General features: G+C 43.2%; 1 protein-coding gene across 1 annotated transcript in view; it reads left to right on the top strand.

Annotated features, from left to right (window-relative positions):
- Positions 1-947: 947 nt before the first annotated feature.
- The window catches only part of ENPEP (glutamyl aminopeptidase), a 77,915-nt gene continuing 61,890 nt past the window's right edge, over positions 948-16,972 (top strand). The window contains exon 1 of the mRNA XM_056855316.1: positions 948-1,566. Coding sequence (XP_056711294.1) covers positions 953-1,566 — 614 coding nt within the window. The 5' untranslated portion in view covers positions 948-952. The remainder of the gene's footprint in view (positions 1,567-16,972) is intronic.

The following is a 16,972-nucleotide window of genomic DNA, read 5'->3' on the forward strand; positions in this document are numbered from 1 at the left end:
CCAACGGAACTCAGTGTGATGTGCTTCTGAATGAAGGTGCTTTATTGTTCTCAGAAATGTAATATGAGACCGTTTCAAACCCAGATGGGCATTCTGCTCCTATTGTAACATGCAAACCAGCCCGCATAAATCACTCAGGCTCTCAGAGATTATATTTGGCTCGGTGCGTGCACAAAGAGCCAGTGTTTACAATCTTCAGCAAAATGATCTGTTTTATGGCCAAAGTGTTCTTTCTATAACCACATGGAAAAAGACAGCAAAGAAGAAAACAAAAAGGGAGGGGGACCTCCATAACTTGGAGAAGGAAAACCCAAATAGAATGGGATGTGTGGATTTCAAGGGGGTGGGGTAAACATGAGCATGGAGATTTCCTTGCACAAATGTCCGAGGTAGAAGTTCAAGGAAATCCTTGCTTGTAAATGAAACAGGAGACAGTGACAAAGGTTGAGGTTTCTGAGCAGTTACACCTCTCTATCTATGATCTCTCTTTTGGAAAGCTGCTGACTGAGCCTTGGCATTTGATCATCTCCAACTGCCGATTAAAACGGCACTGTTTTATATTTAACTCTGACCAGAGCAGGAGGAGTTGGGGGGTGGGGTTGCTGGGCTTATAAGGCGTGCAGCAGCAGCAGCAGCTACAGTGTTCTTCTGTGTTAATTTCCTCTCCCTTCCCTCCCCAGCTATATTCTTTTTGAGCGGTCACTTTCCTTTGGTTAAACCAAATGTTATTTTTTAATAAATTGAGTGACTCCTAGGGAGGTAAGGTGGGAGGAGAGGAGGAGAGAGGAAGAGACAGCCAGAGAGAAAGGAGATACAAATCTTAAAATATAAAACGGAGCTTGCTGAACCAGTACTTAAAAAAATACTTCAAAAGCTACAGCACTCCTATGCTGTTTGAGTAAGCCTTTTTGTTTTTACACTTCATGCTTAGCTGGGAGACTGGGGAACAGAGATGCAGAGAATGGATTTTGAAGATAAGTCACCCAAAAAGTACTGCATGAAGAAAAAGCATGTGGCCATCATCTGTGGCGTGGTCACTGTTTTAGCTCTAATTCTGGGACTTGCGCTGGGATTAAGCAGACCAACAGACTGCCAAATTTCAAATGGAGATGGGCAGGGGCCAACGGAATTGCCCACAAGCCCCGCACCGGAAGCCAGAGACCCTTGCCCTGCCCAGAATGATGACAGCGGAGCCTGGAGAAATTTCAGATTACCCCTCGACGTTAACCCGGTTCATTATGACTTGGAGCTGAGGCCGGAGATGGGAGCGGATCGCTACACTGGAAACGTCACCATCTCCATCAAGGTGGACAGCCAGACTAGGCACTTGTGGCTTCACCTCCGAGAGACTAAGATCACAGAAATGCCCCTGCTCAAGACGTCCTCTGGTGAACCAATCGCTCTAAACCAATGTTTTGAGTACAAACCACAGGAATATATAGTGATAGAAGCAGCAGAGGAACTCACTCCTAACACTTATCTCCTGACAATGATGTTCCAAGGCCATTTAAATGGTTCCCTGGTTGGATTTTACAGAACAACATACATCGAGAATGGAATTACTAAGTAAATCTCTTTTTTTTTACAATGTATTAATACTACTTCTCTTTTATTCTTTTCTCAGCATTTCTCTCTGCCTCTGTTTCATCTTGCTCTTTTCTTGTGTCCTCATAAAACTGTGCACTTTATATGAACCTAGAGAATATTAAGTGGTATGGTGACTGCATGGTGAGCAGCCGGTCTTGCATTGATGCTCGTTCTGGATTTGGGGAAACACGTTAACCTCTGTTTACCAGTTTGCCCCATATATACAGAATCCAAAAGTTATAAAAATTGGTAGACATGACTTTTGCAGTGACCGTCTCGAGCTGCATTTTTGTCAAGTTTCTATCTGTCCATACTTGGTACTAATAATATTGTTAGTCATTTAATTTTGTTAATTCGTTGAAGACCTTGAACTCCCGGTAAAACCATACTAGCTGGAGACTTTCTGGCAAGCTGATTTAAAGGCAGTGACTTGGAGTGGGCTCCATCCCATGGAACGTGTCCACTAATGGCTGCACTTTCACCTAGCGATGCAAAAGCCTCTTCTGCCAGTATCAATGGAAGGCTTTTTTTTTTTTTTTTACCATTGTGGGGAACAGATCTGTGAGATCCAGCCCAGTAAGTAGAATTAATTTAATGTATTCAATTTCTGCTTGTCTTTTTCTTTAACACGTGGGTAATTTAGAACAGGGGCATTTCTGGTTTGTAAGGTGCTAGAGAAGGGAAAAAGTAACCTAAAGCAGGGATGTGTAACTTCCTCAGGCTGGGGGCTGGTTTTTTCCTAGCTAGGGTGTCACAAATTGGCTGGGAAGTGCAAATTGGCCGGGAAGAGTCTGCCCCCACATAGTGACGAAGGCTGGCTACGGCCCTGTGTATCCAGTTAAGCCTAGGCAAAATGTTTAACTTTTTACATTATTCCAAAAGACAGTTGTCTACAACATGGTGTGTTATCTATTTTATTTCACAACGGTTATTGAGACATCCACACAGACACCCCAGACCTTGGTGAGTTTCAGTGTCGCCCACTTTGGAGAAATCCTGCAGCCTAATATCACAGCTCAGTATTGCAGCATGAATCTCAGCTCCATCCCTCCCCCAATCTTAACCGAAGAATCCTCTGTGATAATGTTGCCAGCCTAACAACACGTAAAAGTGTCTAGAGGAGATCTTGACCATCTTTCCCCCATCTGGTTTGAATAATGTGTGGGCAAGTCTGAAATTTGGAGAAGGAAGGACTGTGAGTTGAAGGTTGGGGGAGGGTGTTCTTTCACTTTTTGTTAGCAATGCCAAAAGAGCACTCAACACAACCTAATCCAGAGTGGTTTTCTTAGCCCTTATTTAAGTTGACAAAGAGGTATATGGATTTCCTGGTGCTGATACTGTACCAGAAGCTTCCAAATCATGATCTTTATCTTAATAAGACTCTGTAAATATGTATTTGGCAGCTCTCTCTTATTGACCAAAAAAAGTGAATAAGAGAGACTCAAAAGGGAATAGCAACGCTTCTGGTTTGCATCATTCTCTCTCCCATGGGAACTGCAATTATGGGGGGAGGTATGGATTTCTGACAAAGAATTCTCAGTGTCCACACCAAATGACAATTGCCACAGTTCTTTGAGGGAAGCAATGACAGTGAACAAGGTATAAACCAATATAGAAGTTACAATTTAGGTATACCTGCAGGTAGGGTTGCCAGGTCCCTCTTCATAACCGGTGGGAGGTTTTGGGGCGGAGCCTGAGGAGGGTGGGGTTTAGGGAGAAGAGGGACCACAATGCCATAGAGCCCAATTGCCAAAGCGTCCATTTTCTTCAGGTGAACTGATCTCTATCAGCTGGAGATCTGTTTTAATAGCAGGAGATCTTCTGCTATTACCTGGAGGTTGGCAACCCTACCTGCAGGTGAATGAGTATCTGGGGGATGAGTTGATGAAGCTTCAGCGAATAAGCCATAAATTATTTTCCGTACCCAAGAAAGTGGAACTAAAGTCCTGTGTGGGTGACATGTTATCCAGGGATACTTAAAGTGCAAAAGGAAAGGGCACCAAGGATCCTAGCTATTGGCCCTAGCCATTTGCTGTATGAATATTGCCTGGAAGGAACCTATACATCAGGGGTCTGTAGCCTGTTTGACGCTGCAGGCACCTTTGGAATTTTTACACAGCATGGTGGATACTGCCACAAAATGGCTGTCATAAAATGGCTGCTGCAGGAAGTGGAACCAGCTACAATAGGGTTGCCAGCTTCGGGTTGGGAAATACCTGGAGATTTTTGGGACGGATCCTGAGGATGGCAAAGTTTGGGGTGGAGAGGGACTTCAATGCTATAGAGTCCAATTGCCAAAGTGGCCATTTTCTCCAGGGGAACTGATCTCTATTGGCTGGAGATCAGTTGTAATAGCAGGTGATCTCCAGCTAGTACCTGGAGGTTGGCAACCCTAAATGTATGCCTCAATTTACCTTCAGTCAGACAGTGAAGAACCTTTAGCTGTGGTGGCACCTGCTGCCAAAGCAACTCATTTAAAAACCTGCACAGCCAATCAAATCTCCTGTGGCCAATCAGAAACCTTTCTGGGTACAATTCCTTACCTGGCCCCGCCCACTTTCAAAAACCATTTGGCAGGCATCAGAAAAGGGTTGTTGGGTACCATGGCACCTACAGCCACCAGGTTGGGGACCACTACCATACAAGCTTAAGCTGCAGGACAGATCATGTGGAGAGATCCTATGCACATACTGCTGCTGGGCCATAGTCTGCTTTCCTGACATGGTGGGGCTTTAAGAAAAATGAAGTGGAAATCTTGGGTTTCTTTAGAACAAATCAGAAACTTCTATAACCCAGTTTCCAAAGTATTTGTGCATTTATCTATGTACCGTTAGGATCAGAAATGTATAAGCTGAGTTAGAAGAGTACCTTTTATGTTCTAAAACACTGACCTCCATAAAATGAACACCTCCTTAAATAAGAAAGAACTGCTTTAACTAACCTAACATTAGGATTGCCAACCTCCAGGTACTAGCTGAAGATCTCCTGCTAATACAACTGATCACCTGCTGATAGAGATCAGCTCACCTGGAGAAAATGGCCACTTTGGCAATTGGACTCTATGGCATTGAAGTCCCTCCCCTCCCCGAACTCCACCCTCCTCAAGATCCACCCCAAAAACCTCCCGCTGGTGGCAAAGAGGGACCTGGCAACCCTAACATCCCATAAAAACCTTGTCATACTTACTAGGTGAAGGAAGGCCTCCCCCAGTTTATTTAAGCACCATAAGGGAAAAATGCAAGGGAAGATATTGGCTGGTAGAACTGACCAAATCACGTGGATGGCTTTGGGAGAGCTATGGCCTTTAATACATAGCAGTTTCTCTCATGGTCACCCCTCCAATGACTTTGGGTCTTTGTTGTGATTATGCATGCCATTTCCTGCCGTCAGAGGTCGCCTCACTCTCCCCCTGGGTTTCCCACATTTTGCCCATGTTTTCAAATGTGAGGTAAAACAGATCCTTGAAAATGCGGGCAAAATGCGGGGAAACGCAGGGGGAGAGTGAGGTGACCTCTGACGGTTGGAAATGGCATGCATAATCAAAACAAAGTTTCAAAGTCGTCGGAGGGGTGACAGCAAGGGCAACAGCCATGCATAAAAAGCCTACCAGTTTTGGAGGGCACTAGCCTCTCCCCCACTTCCCTTTTAACCAGAAATGTCTACATCTTTTTTAAAAAAAAATGTGTTTAAATGCAAGTTGTCATGCTCCGAATTTAATTATTTGTTTAGAACTGGATTGGCTAAATCAAATGGGGTGGATCACCCACTGGTTCCATCCCAGCTGGGGCCCTGTTCAGCAGATATGTCCATATAGGATCTGTACAGGTGACCTGTTCAATGTGAGGAGGTCAGGAGGAGTGCTGTCCCACTCCTGCACTGAGTCATCTTCACAGGGTTTAAGAGAATTAGGAGAGCAGAAAGGAGGAATAAGTCTGTGCCACAGAAGAAAGACACAGATTGGAAAATCAACAATTAAAAGATGACTCAACACAACCACCACAATAGAAAGAGGAGGAGAAGGGTGGTCACTGAACCAGGGAGGTTAAGCAGACAATTTTTAAAAAAAGTCTTTGTGTTATACAATGTGACTGGTTAGTCAGCCTCCAGGTGGTAGCTGGAGATCCACTGGAATTACTACTGATTTCCAAGCAACAGGGTATAGTTCCCTTGGAGAAAATGGCAGCTTTGAAGGGTGGACTCTATGACATTGTACCTTGCTGAGGCCCCTCCCCCCACACCACCATACCCAGGCTCCACCCCCAAAATCCTGGGGAATTTCCCAATCCACACCTGGCAACTCTACTCTTCTCTGCTAGTAGGGTTGCCAACCTCCAGGTAGTAAACCACAAAAAAGAAGAGCACTCCTGCGCTATTACCACAAGGTTTGGAAATCAGCACAGAGATAACTGTATGAAGAGGACACATAAGTAACATGTTTAAACATATATTCAACCAAAGTGCAGTGATACAAATAAGAAACACATACAACTATGTACACAAATATACAATACTTCTTCTAATGCAGTCTTTGTGCAAAAAGGTTGTCTGTTGTAGAAGTTGTAGAAAAATTCTTTAAAAGGTCCATAAGGTACTTTTAAATCTTCAAAAGAAGGCAATGGCTGGGGGACGGCCGTTTCAAGAAAATTTCTTCAGCCCCAATTCATTCAATCTTACAGTGTTATATATCATGTATTCAAGTTAGCTGGTTCCCTTAGGTAAAAGCTAAGGTTCCCAAGTGTAAAAGCTAAGCTCGCATAAAATCCATTTTTGGATTTTATGCGAGCTTAGCTTTTACACTTGGGAGTATCCTACGGGTATCCCGTAGGTAAAAGCTAAGGTTCCCAAGTGTAAAAGCTAAGCTTGCATAAAATCCAAAAATGGATTTTATGCGATCTTAGCTTTTACACTTGGGAGTATCCTACGGGAACCAGCTAACTTGAATGCATGATATATAACACTGTAAGATTGAATAAATTGGGGCTGAAGAAATTTTCTTGAAACGGCCGTCCCCCAGCCATTGCCTTCTTTTGAAGATTTAAAAGTACCTTATGGACCTTTTAAAGAATTTTTCTACAACTACTGCTACAACAGAAAACCTTTTTGCACAAAGACTGCATTAGAAGAAGTATTGTATATTTGTGTACATAGTTGTATGTGTTTCTTATTTGTATCACTGCACTTTGGTTGAATATATGTTTAAACACGTTACTTATGTGTCCTCTTCATACAGTTATCTCTGTGCTAACCTCCAGGTAGAAGCTGGAGATCTCCTGCTATTACAACTGATCTCCAGCCAATAGAGATCAGTTCACCTGGAGAAAATGGCCACTTTGGCAATTGGACTTTATGGCATTGAAGTCTTTCCCCTCCCCAAACCCCGTTGTCCTCACGCTCCATCCCAAAAATCTCCAAGTGTTTCCCAACCCAGAGCTGGCAACTCTAGCTGCTAGCAAATATTTTTCAAGACATTCTTCATTAGTGCCTTCAATTTGTCCACAGAATGCCACTTTAGAAGCAATTCCAAAATATTACAGGGACTCACCGGTGTCAAAGATCAAGGCATAGGTTACACACTGAGTTAAAAACTTCTGTTCCTTTTAGATTTATTCCAATTCACAGCCCTGTGAAGATGGTGTTTGGAGGTCTCAACAACATTTGAGAATCAGCAGGGTGTATTAGTAGGCAGCAGAAGAGGAGGCATCCCTGTTTCATAGAAAATCTGGTGAAGAGGTGGCAACTATATATATAGAGAGAGACAGAGAGAAGATGGGGTGAGGGAAAAGAGCAGAAACAAGCAAGCCATTATTTGATTGCCATCTCCCTGTTCAAAAGACTGCTCAAGATTACTTAACACAGATTAGTTATCCTTGAACATCTTTTAACCACTTTTTAAGAACTCTCAAGCTAGATGGGTAAAGATAATGGAAAAAATTGGGGGCGGGGGTTCCCCATAATTTAAGCAGATGTGAATGGGTGAAATGAAGCATATAATGATAGATACATCAGATTAATAGAAGAGAATAAAACTGTGTGACCTGTAGCCTCTTAGTACAGAATAGTCTGGCAATGGATCTAAACAGAAAGCCCCCAAAAACACACACACAAAAACAGCCGTGTTTAAATGTCTAATATATAAACAATCAAATAATAAAAAGAACAATCAACTTGCAGACATTTTTTTTTAAGACAGTACTGGTATATACCGATCCCTGACCATAAAGATTCTAAATATTTTTAAAAGGCTTACAATATTTTTGAAAAGTTGGGGAGGGGCCCCCACTCAAACAACCCTCTACTGAGAGGAAATTCCATATGCAGGACCCCAGCACCAAGGAAGTCAATCTATCTGTTACAGCGTAACATCTGGCCAAATGGCTCATGATGTATGATCATGAGCTGTTCCCGATGTGTAATTTATTTGCAAAAAAGCATCCAGGAGGTCCTTTTTGGAGTTAGGCCATGTTCATGGAGAAGGGGAGGATCCCCCATGTCAGTTCTTGGTTAAAAATTCTCAGCCTGATAGGAATTAAAAACAGACACAACAGTAGTACCAGATTTTTTTTACTGTAGCTTAAACAGCCCAGGGGGGCATATTTGACCAGGGAAATAGTACGGTAGGAAATAGCTAATCTCCCCTTCTGAGCAGCACAGCCATAAAGGGTAGGGGCCTACAGCTTCTTTTGCAGCTTAATTTCATACTGGGGGGTCCAACCATGGATCCCCCACATATAACAGGGCCATCTATGGCAAGGAATCTGCAGTAGATATTGCAGCTTCCATGAGCTCATATAGGATAATGGTTTGCTGATCCATACCATTCAGGGCTTTATGAATTGATGTCAGTATATTAAATTTTGCCCAGAAGAAACCAGTACAGACAGTGGAGCAAGTATGAAAATCTCTGACTCTGGTACACATCAAACCAATAATGTAGGTTGCCAACCTCCAGATGGGGGCTGGAGGTTTCTCAAAATTACAATGGGGGTTGCCAGGACCTCAGTCTTCTCTACGAATAATCAGAAACTCTATGGTTTCTGGTAATTCCTACAGAGGTTTGACATCACTCTGTCTCATGTCCTGCCCCCCCCCCCAGTCTCCTGCTGGTTGCCATGCCAAGCCATGCCTGACAACTAGGATTGCCAGGTCCCTCCAGTGGTGGGAGGTTTTTGGGGTGGAGCCTAAGGAGGGTGGGGTTTGAGGAGGGAAGGGACTTCAGTGTAGGGTTGTCAGGTCCCTCTTCGCCACTGGCAGGAGGTTTTTGGGGCAGAGCATAAGAAGAGTGGGGTTTGGAGAGGGGAGGAACTTCAATGCTATAGAGTCCAATTGGCAAAGCAGCCATTTTCTCCAGGTGAACTGATCTCTATCAGCTGGAGATCAGTTGTAATAGCAGGAGCTCTCCTGCCACCACCTTGAGGTTGATAATCAAAAACTGGCTCCAAGTACACAAGGAAGGCAAGGAATCAAAATAATGCACTTGTATAGCTAACAAAGCTCAGACTCAAACTGAAATGCAATTAGGTCTATTCAAAGGAACAACCTTACTTATAAGAATAAATACGTGCTCAAAGAGCAAAAGACAAAAATCAAACAAAATTCACAGTTACAGTATCCCAAAGGTAAGTATAAGTATACAATTTCTCTAAAAGGTAAGTCGAGGTATAATAGACCAAAAGTCCAAACATCCAACTGGTAAGTATGCACAGGCAACGGAGTAGTTATAAACCGCAATGGGCTTCTGGTAAAGTCCCCATTTCATATTCTTTTTTCAAGCTTCAAATGTTTCCGTGTGCCAATAACCCTTATGGAAAAAGAAGCTTGTAAGCTTGCAATTAAATATGGACGCTTTACCAAAGCTGTCCATATTTAATTGCAAGCTTACAAGCTTCTTTTTCCATAAGGGTTATTGGCACACGGAAACATTTGAAGCTTGAAAAAAGAATATGAAATGGGGTCTTTACCGGAAGCCCATTGCGGTTTATAACTACTCCGTTGCCTGTGCATACTTACCAGTTGGATGTTTGGACTTTTGGCCTATTATACCTCGACCTACCTTTTAGAGAAATTGTATACTTATACTTACCTTTGGGATACTGTAACTGTGAATTTTGTTTGATTTTTGTCTTTTGCTCTTTGAGCACGTATTTATTCTTATAAGTAAGGTTGTTCCTTTGAATTGACCACCTTGAGGTTGGCAACCCTACTTCAATGCCATAGAGTCCAACTGGCAAAGCGGCCATTTTCTCCAGGTGAACTGATCTCTATTGGCTGGAGATCAGTTATAATTGCAGGAGATCTCCAGCTAGAACCTGGAGGTTGGAAACCCTACTGACAAACCTAATTACAACTGATCTCCCGACTGCCGAGATCAGTTCCCTTGGAGAAGGTGGCAGCTTCAGAGGGGAAAGTCTATGGTATATGATAGATTTTAGGTGAAATCCCTCCCCAAATTCCCCCATCCACAGACACTGTCCTCAAATCTCCAGGAATTTCTCAGTCCAGAGTTGGCAGCCCTGCAATAACGAGGCGCTAGAATTAATCACATACTGGGGATTAACGCATGGGCAGAAGGTTCTTGTTTCGTTCCTCCCTTATCTCACAATATTTTATTCCGAGACAGGATAGTCAAACGCATGACGCTAGTCCATCCCACTATAAGTCCGAAGCAAGTAGCTGCTGGAGGCTCCCCGTGCATTTGAGCCACCCATATAATGTGGGATAGTAAGGGAGTGACCGCTGTGTCATTGCCCAAGGATTGGCTGAGGGAATATCCAATCAAAGGCCGATTCTCCCCTTTTTTTTTCTTGGGACACAAGCGTTCTGGTATACCATCATGACGGTGTGAAGCACCCCCCCCTTACAGGGCTGGTCGGGGGGGGGGGCGTCTGTCTGGCCTAGAGAGGGTTGGGGCTTGAGGTGCCTCTTCATCCTCAGACCAGTCCGAGGGAGAGTCTGAGCTTTCCTCTCCCTCGGAGGCTACCCGGGTTGCTCTATGCTCAGCCAGCCTGGGTCACAGCCTGCTTCCTCCCTGGCTACTCTTCAGGCCAGAGAAGCTCTGCCCCTTCCACCCTCTGCCATCCCCCCGGAAGTCCATAAAAGGAGCTCTCCTTCCCTGTCACGTCACTTCCCTTCCTAGCCAGCAATGCGGCTCGCACCTGCCCCACCCTTGCTCACCCGCAGCTCAGCTGTTTGTCGGGGCTGGGAGCTTGAACAAAAGGAGATTCGTAGCGGGCTAGTCGTGTGATTACACGCATGCCGGCGTTCCGGTAATGTAGTGAAATTTAAAAAAAAAGCGGTTTAGCACCGAAAAGATCGCTAGAAACCAGAGATTTTTTTCTGCTTAAATCGCGCCTAAGGTGGGTCCGATGCACTGCCCTCGGATGGTCATGTGTTTAGACCACGGGAATTCGCTACTTTTAAGGCACAAAGGTGAGACAAATTGGCCATGCGTTAAACCTTGTAGATACAAGGTTTAGCTATTACTTTTGCTTCTGCATAAATTAGTGCAGTTGGATCCTGTGAATCTTCTTCCAGCTCAAACATTACACTGTGTAATAACCAATATTTGTGAATGAACGAAGAACATTCCCAAAATTGTCTCCCAATCTGTCAGCAAGTTTCATTTTAATACACAATCTATGTGTTTGACCCCTCCCCCCAAAGTAATATATCACTGCTTCAGTCATGTTTTATTTTGGGAACAACAGCTGGATGTAGACACCGCTGCATGTTAATACTCAAGAGTATGTTTACCCAGACCTGGATGGACCAGGCTAGCCTGATCTCGTCAGATCTCAGAAGCTAAGCAGGGTCAGCCCTGGTTAGTATTTGGATGGGAGACCACCAAGGAATACCAGGGTTGCTGTGCAGAGGAAGGCACTGGCAAACCACCTGTTAGTCTCTTGCCATGAAAACCCCAAAAAGGGGTCTCCATAAGTCGGCTGCAACTTGAAGGCACTTCACACACACACACATATATTTACCCATGTCTCACTTCTGATTCTTATATTAAGGACTAGATACTGCAAAACAAACTGCAGGGACAGAACAAGCCTTGAAGGAAACACAGAGCTTTATCTTAGCTCCACATCATATATTCTGAAAGTCTTCTATGATATTGGTTCTTGTAGGTTATCCGGGCTGTGTAACCGTGGTCTTGGTATTTTTTTTCCTGACGTTTCGCCAGCAGCTGTGGCCGGCATCTTCAGAGGAGTAACACTGAAGGACAGTGTCTCATGTCCTTCAGTATTACTCCTCTGAAGATGCCTGCTGGCAAAACCCAGCTGCTGGCAAAACGTCAGGAAAGAAAATACCAAGACCATGGTCACACAGCCCGGATAACCTACAAGAACCAATGAACTCTGCCCGTGAAAGCCTTCGACAATATCTTCTATGATAATTCATTTTTATTGCTACTAGCTCACTGCAAAGAAAGAAGGCATGTGGCAGAATTCTCTTGATTCCACCTTTAAGAAATGCAGAGAGAACTTACTTAGCCAGTGGGCACAATTCAGTTGGGGAGCTACGCAAAGACACTTCTGTATAATTTCAATTCATTTTCTTGGGGCTTGAGTCTTTTCCATCCACCACAAAATAAGTAGGAATGGATGTATTATCCCATTATAGATAACCCCAAAATAACCAAATAACTATAGGTCAATTATATTAAGAATTATTTTATTCATTTAAAAGAGGTGACCACTTGCGATGCCTCCTTTATAATTGAGAATTTAATAGTGCAATCCTAAGCAGAGCTAACCCTACTAAGTCCATGAAAGTCAATGCATTTTGAAAGGTTGAACTCTGCTTTGGATTGCACTGCAAAGCATTTAAACTATCTGATAATGGACATATTTTTAAAATACTGTATAAATTGAATCATAGAATCATAGAGTTGGAAGGGACCCCAAAGTCATCTAGTCCAACCCCCTGCACAATGCAGGAAATTCCCAGCTCCCTCCCCGCTCCCTCCCCTCCCCCAGTGACCATGCCCAGAAGATGGCCAAAAAAAATCTTCCAGGATCCCTGGCCAACCTGGCCTAGAGGAAAATTGCTTCCTGACCCCAAAGTGGTGCGGCATTTCCCTGGGCATGTAAGAAAGGGCCTCAAGAGCCAAACACTGACACAACCTTTCCTGCCATCCCTCTCATGAACTGCCTAAGTTCACAGAATCAGCATTGCTGATAGTTGATCATCTAGCCTCTGCTTAAAAACCTCCAAAGCAGGAGCGCCCACCACCTCCTGAGGAACTGCCCTGTCAGGAAGTTCTTCCTAATGTTCAGCCAAAAACTCTTTTGATTTAATTTCAACCCACTGGTCCGAACTTTTGATTTAATTTCAACCCACTGGTCCGAACTTCTGGGGCAACAGAAAACAACTCTGCACCATCCTTTATATGACAGACCTTCAAGTACTTGAACCTCTCAGTCATCTCCTCTCCAGGCTAAACATACCAAGCTCCTTCAACCTTTCCTCACATAAACTGAGTATGGGAACAAAGGTCACAGTAAATATAATGCCCATACTGTAGATAGGATGATTTACTGTTTGAACAGGTAATTAATTTAAGCCACCTTTCCACACATAATTTTTGTTTGCCTTCTTGAACTCAGATAAGACCATTGCTACATATCTAAATAGCTTTTGTTATCATCCTCTTAGACACTGAATTTTGTCCAATCTCCAATTTTGCGCACAATATCACATGTTGTGTACAAAGATGCTGTGGCAGAGATCATGAAAAGATCAATTCCCTGGGTTGCTTTCTAGTACTCTGCTTATTTAACAATGGCATGTTGCTCCAGCTCAAGGTAATAGAATCATAGAGCTGGAAGGGACCACCAGGGTCATCTAGTCCAATCCCCTGCACAATGCAGGAAATTCACAACTACCTCCCACACACACACCCAGTGACCCCTACTCCATGCCCAGAAGATGGCCAAGATGCCCTCCCTCTCATGAACTGCCTAAGGTCATAGAATCAGCATTGCTGACAGATGGTCATCTAACCTCTGCTTAAAAACCTCCAGGGAAGGAGCACTTACCACCTCCCGAGGAAGCCTGTTCCACTAAGGAACCACTCTAACTGTTAGAAAATTCTTTCTAATGTCTAGACGGAACCTTTTAAAATTTAATTTCAACCCGTTGGTTCTGGTCCAACCTTCTGGGGGAACAGAAAACTCAGCACCATCCGAGAACTTCTGGCCAGTCTCCTATAATTCCATTCTTGGGCAAGGTGCTTGAGCCGGTGGCTGTGTCTCCACTCCAGTACCTCTTGGAAGAAACTGATTTTCTGGACTCTTTTTAATCTGGTCTCCAGATAGGGTATGGAACAGAGCTCTCTGGTCACCTTGGTTGATGTCCTCTACCGAGAACTAGACAGGGGAAATGTGACCCTGGCATCTCTCAGCAGCATTCAATGCTATTGACTATAGTATCCCATTGAGCCACCTCTCAGCACTGGGGCTGGGGTCACTGTGTTATAGTGGTTCAGCTCTTATCTGGGGGCGGGCAGTCTTAGAGGGTGATGTTGGGGGATTCCTGCACTGCCACATGGGGTTCCACAGGATCTGATTCTGAAAGAACGTCTTCTCCCATATATTCCTGCCAAGGAATTAAACTCATGGACTTAGTAGGGTTAACTTGGGTTTTATGCTTTAATGTTTTGTGTGTGTTTTATTTTGAGAGTTTTATCTAAGCTGTAAGCCGCCTTGAGCTCCATAAGGAAGAAAAGTGGCCAATAAATGTTTTTAATAAATTAAATATAATGAAGGCTTCTTATTCTGGAGGAACATGCCATGGTTAGTTAAATGGAGTGGTAAGATGATGCCTTGCCCTGACCTGGATGGCCCAGGCTAGCCTGATCTCGTCAGATCTCAGAAGCTAAGCAGGGTCAGCCCTGGTTAGTATTTGGATGGGAGACCTCCAAGGAAATCCAGGGTTGCTGTGCAGAGGAAGGCCCTGGCAAACCACCTCTGTTAGTCTCTTGCCATGACAACCCCAAAAGGCATCACCATAAGTCAGCTGCGACTTGACAGCACTTTACACACACACACAAGTTGATGCCTTATACTTTGGGGGATGTGATTTGTTTAGGTAATCCTGTAATAAATTGTCTTCTGATTTCTGAGCAGTAAAGGGTAACAATGTGTCACGTCAACCATCAGTGCAAAAATAAAAAGTATGTGATAAGAACAAGCAATCCCTATTTAATTTCTCTTTATAATTTTTATCAACCATTTCATTTTCAGAGATTTGGTTACACTGTGTATGTATATTGCATGATGCTTATATGCAGTTTATATAGTATTTCTACAGACAGCTATCATTTTTGAATGTAATATATGTATAATGTTGATTTACTGATGCACAATGTTTTAAAAGGTGTACTTTTCACGGACAAATTCTGTGAAAGGAAACATAAAATGGTGCTAAAATGAAAAAAAAGTGGTTTTGATTAACATATTAACAAAATCCAGATGGGGATTTTCATGTGGAAACAGAAGGACTACCCGTTCTTCCAACAGTGGGACCTATAATTTACCTCCATTTTAGAAAACTTACTTAATGTGATATTATCTCTACTAGCCACTTTATTGGTTTTCTCTAAGACTAGAACATAATGACCAATTGTTATATATTATAGGACATTGCTTAATTCACAGTGTTAGTATTAAAGCCCTAAATGGCCTGAGACTGGTGGACGTGAACCTCCTGTCCCAAGCATGCATTCTCTATACAAGCATGTAACTGGTACAGCCCTCATCGAACACATGAACACATGAAGCTGCCTTATACTGAATCAGACCCTTGGTCCATCAAAGGTAGTATTGTCTACTCTGATCGGCAGCAGCTCTCCAGGGTCTCAGGCAGAGGTCTTTCACATCACCTACTTGCCTAGTCCCTTTAGCTGGAGATGCCAGGGATTGAACCTGGGACCTTCTGCACGCCAAGCAGATTCTCTATCACTGAGCCACAGCCCCTCCATTATTAGATTTTGATATTAGCACAATTTTGGCTTTGTGCCATGAAGTCTGCCTTGGAAACGTCGGGATGTGACATCACCCCATGGGTCAGGAATGACCCGGTACTTGCACAGGGGACCTTTACTTTTTTTTAAATATTCATAAATAACATCAATGGCCTTACTGTAATGTCTTTCAATGTTTTCTAGTATGTGCATGTGAAGCTATCTGGACTGATGCTTTGTATGTTTTAAATCTCTTTGCCACATCCTGTATTTCTTCAGTATTTAGAGTCTCTCCAGGTATATTCCTGTGTTCATCGGATTTACGTATAAGCTAAACAAGCTATAGCTTAGGGCCCCACTCTCTTAGGCCCCCCCAAAAAATGTAAAGGAAAAAAAACTGGATGTATATTTCCAAAATATAAGATAAAAAACAAATAAAATAAAACCTACATACAGCAACAGTGTTTTGTGTTGTGTAGGCTCCTATGATGTAAGTAATGGGCCCCGCCTGCATATTTTGTTATGTGCAAATGGCTTTAGATACCTGTTAAGTCCATAAATTACCATATAGCATATATTCAACACAAAAAACAGCGACAATTTGTTGTTGACAAAGGACAGCTACACATATAAAGGGCCCGATTACCTTCAATAGCTTAGGGCCTCATCAAACCTAAATCCGGCTCTGGTTCATCCAATATTTTCTGAACAGGTAGTGAATTTAGTTAATCTTCTCAACTTTCATATTGCTTGTTGAATATAGCATTTTATACCTTTTTTCGGTATCCCAGTATATCCTACCACAGATCTTTTGTTTTTATTGGTCTTTTTTGCTGGACAGAATTACTTTTTTTCTTGCACTCTTCCTGTATTTGGCATGTGTTTGTCAGCAACTCCTTGTTTCCCCTCAAATACTTTTGCTTTGTACTCTTGTTTTTCCACACTGGCAGACAGTGTGTTTTAGTAGTTAGAGACATGAAATAGGTCTGGAGAGATGTGGTTCAAGTTAATTCCCAGCCAAGAAGTTCACCAGGAGGCCTTGGTTCAGTGACTCTGTGCCAGGGCCAAGCAACATGTTATACTTTTCCTTGATTCATCCTCAGGTTGGGATGACAAACATGATCTCAGAGATCTGTATGTCCCATGCATACAAGGGTGCAATTCAGATTAGGACCATAAAGAGTTAAGATTTCTTCCCAGACCATTTTCCCAACCTGATCTACCTTGGGGAGCTGTTGTTTGCCCATTGGGCAAACTTACCTATAGTCCATGTGAAGTTCATTAGTCGAAGCTTACATTCCCCGCCCCCACCCCCCGACAAATAGGAGCTCCCTGAGCCATTTCAGCTTGGGAAAATCACATTTTGGGGAAGGCTTAAGTACCCTCCCCATGCATACAATGTAAATCTGAATTCCTACA

This window comes from Euleptes europaea, chromosome 9, assembly GCF_029931775.1.
Source record: "Euleptes europaea isolate rEulEur1 chromosome 9, rEulEur1.hap1, whole genome shotgun sequence".
NCBI lineage: Eukaryota > Metazoa > Chordata > Lepidosauria > Squamata > Sphaerodactylidae > Euleptes > Euleptes europaea.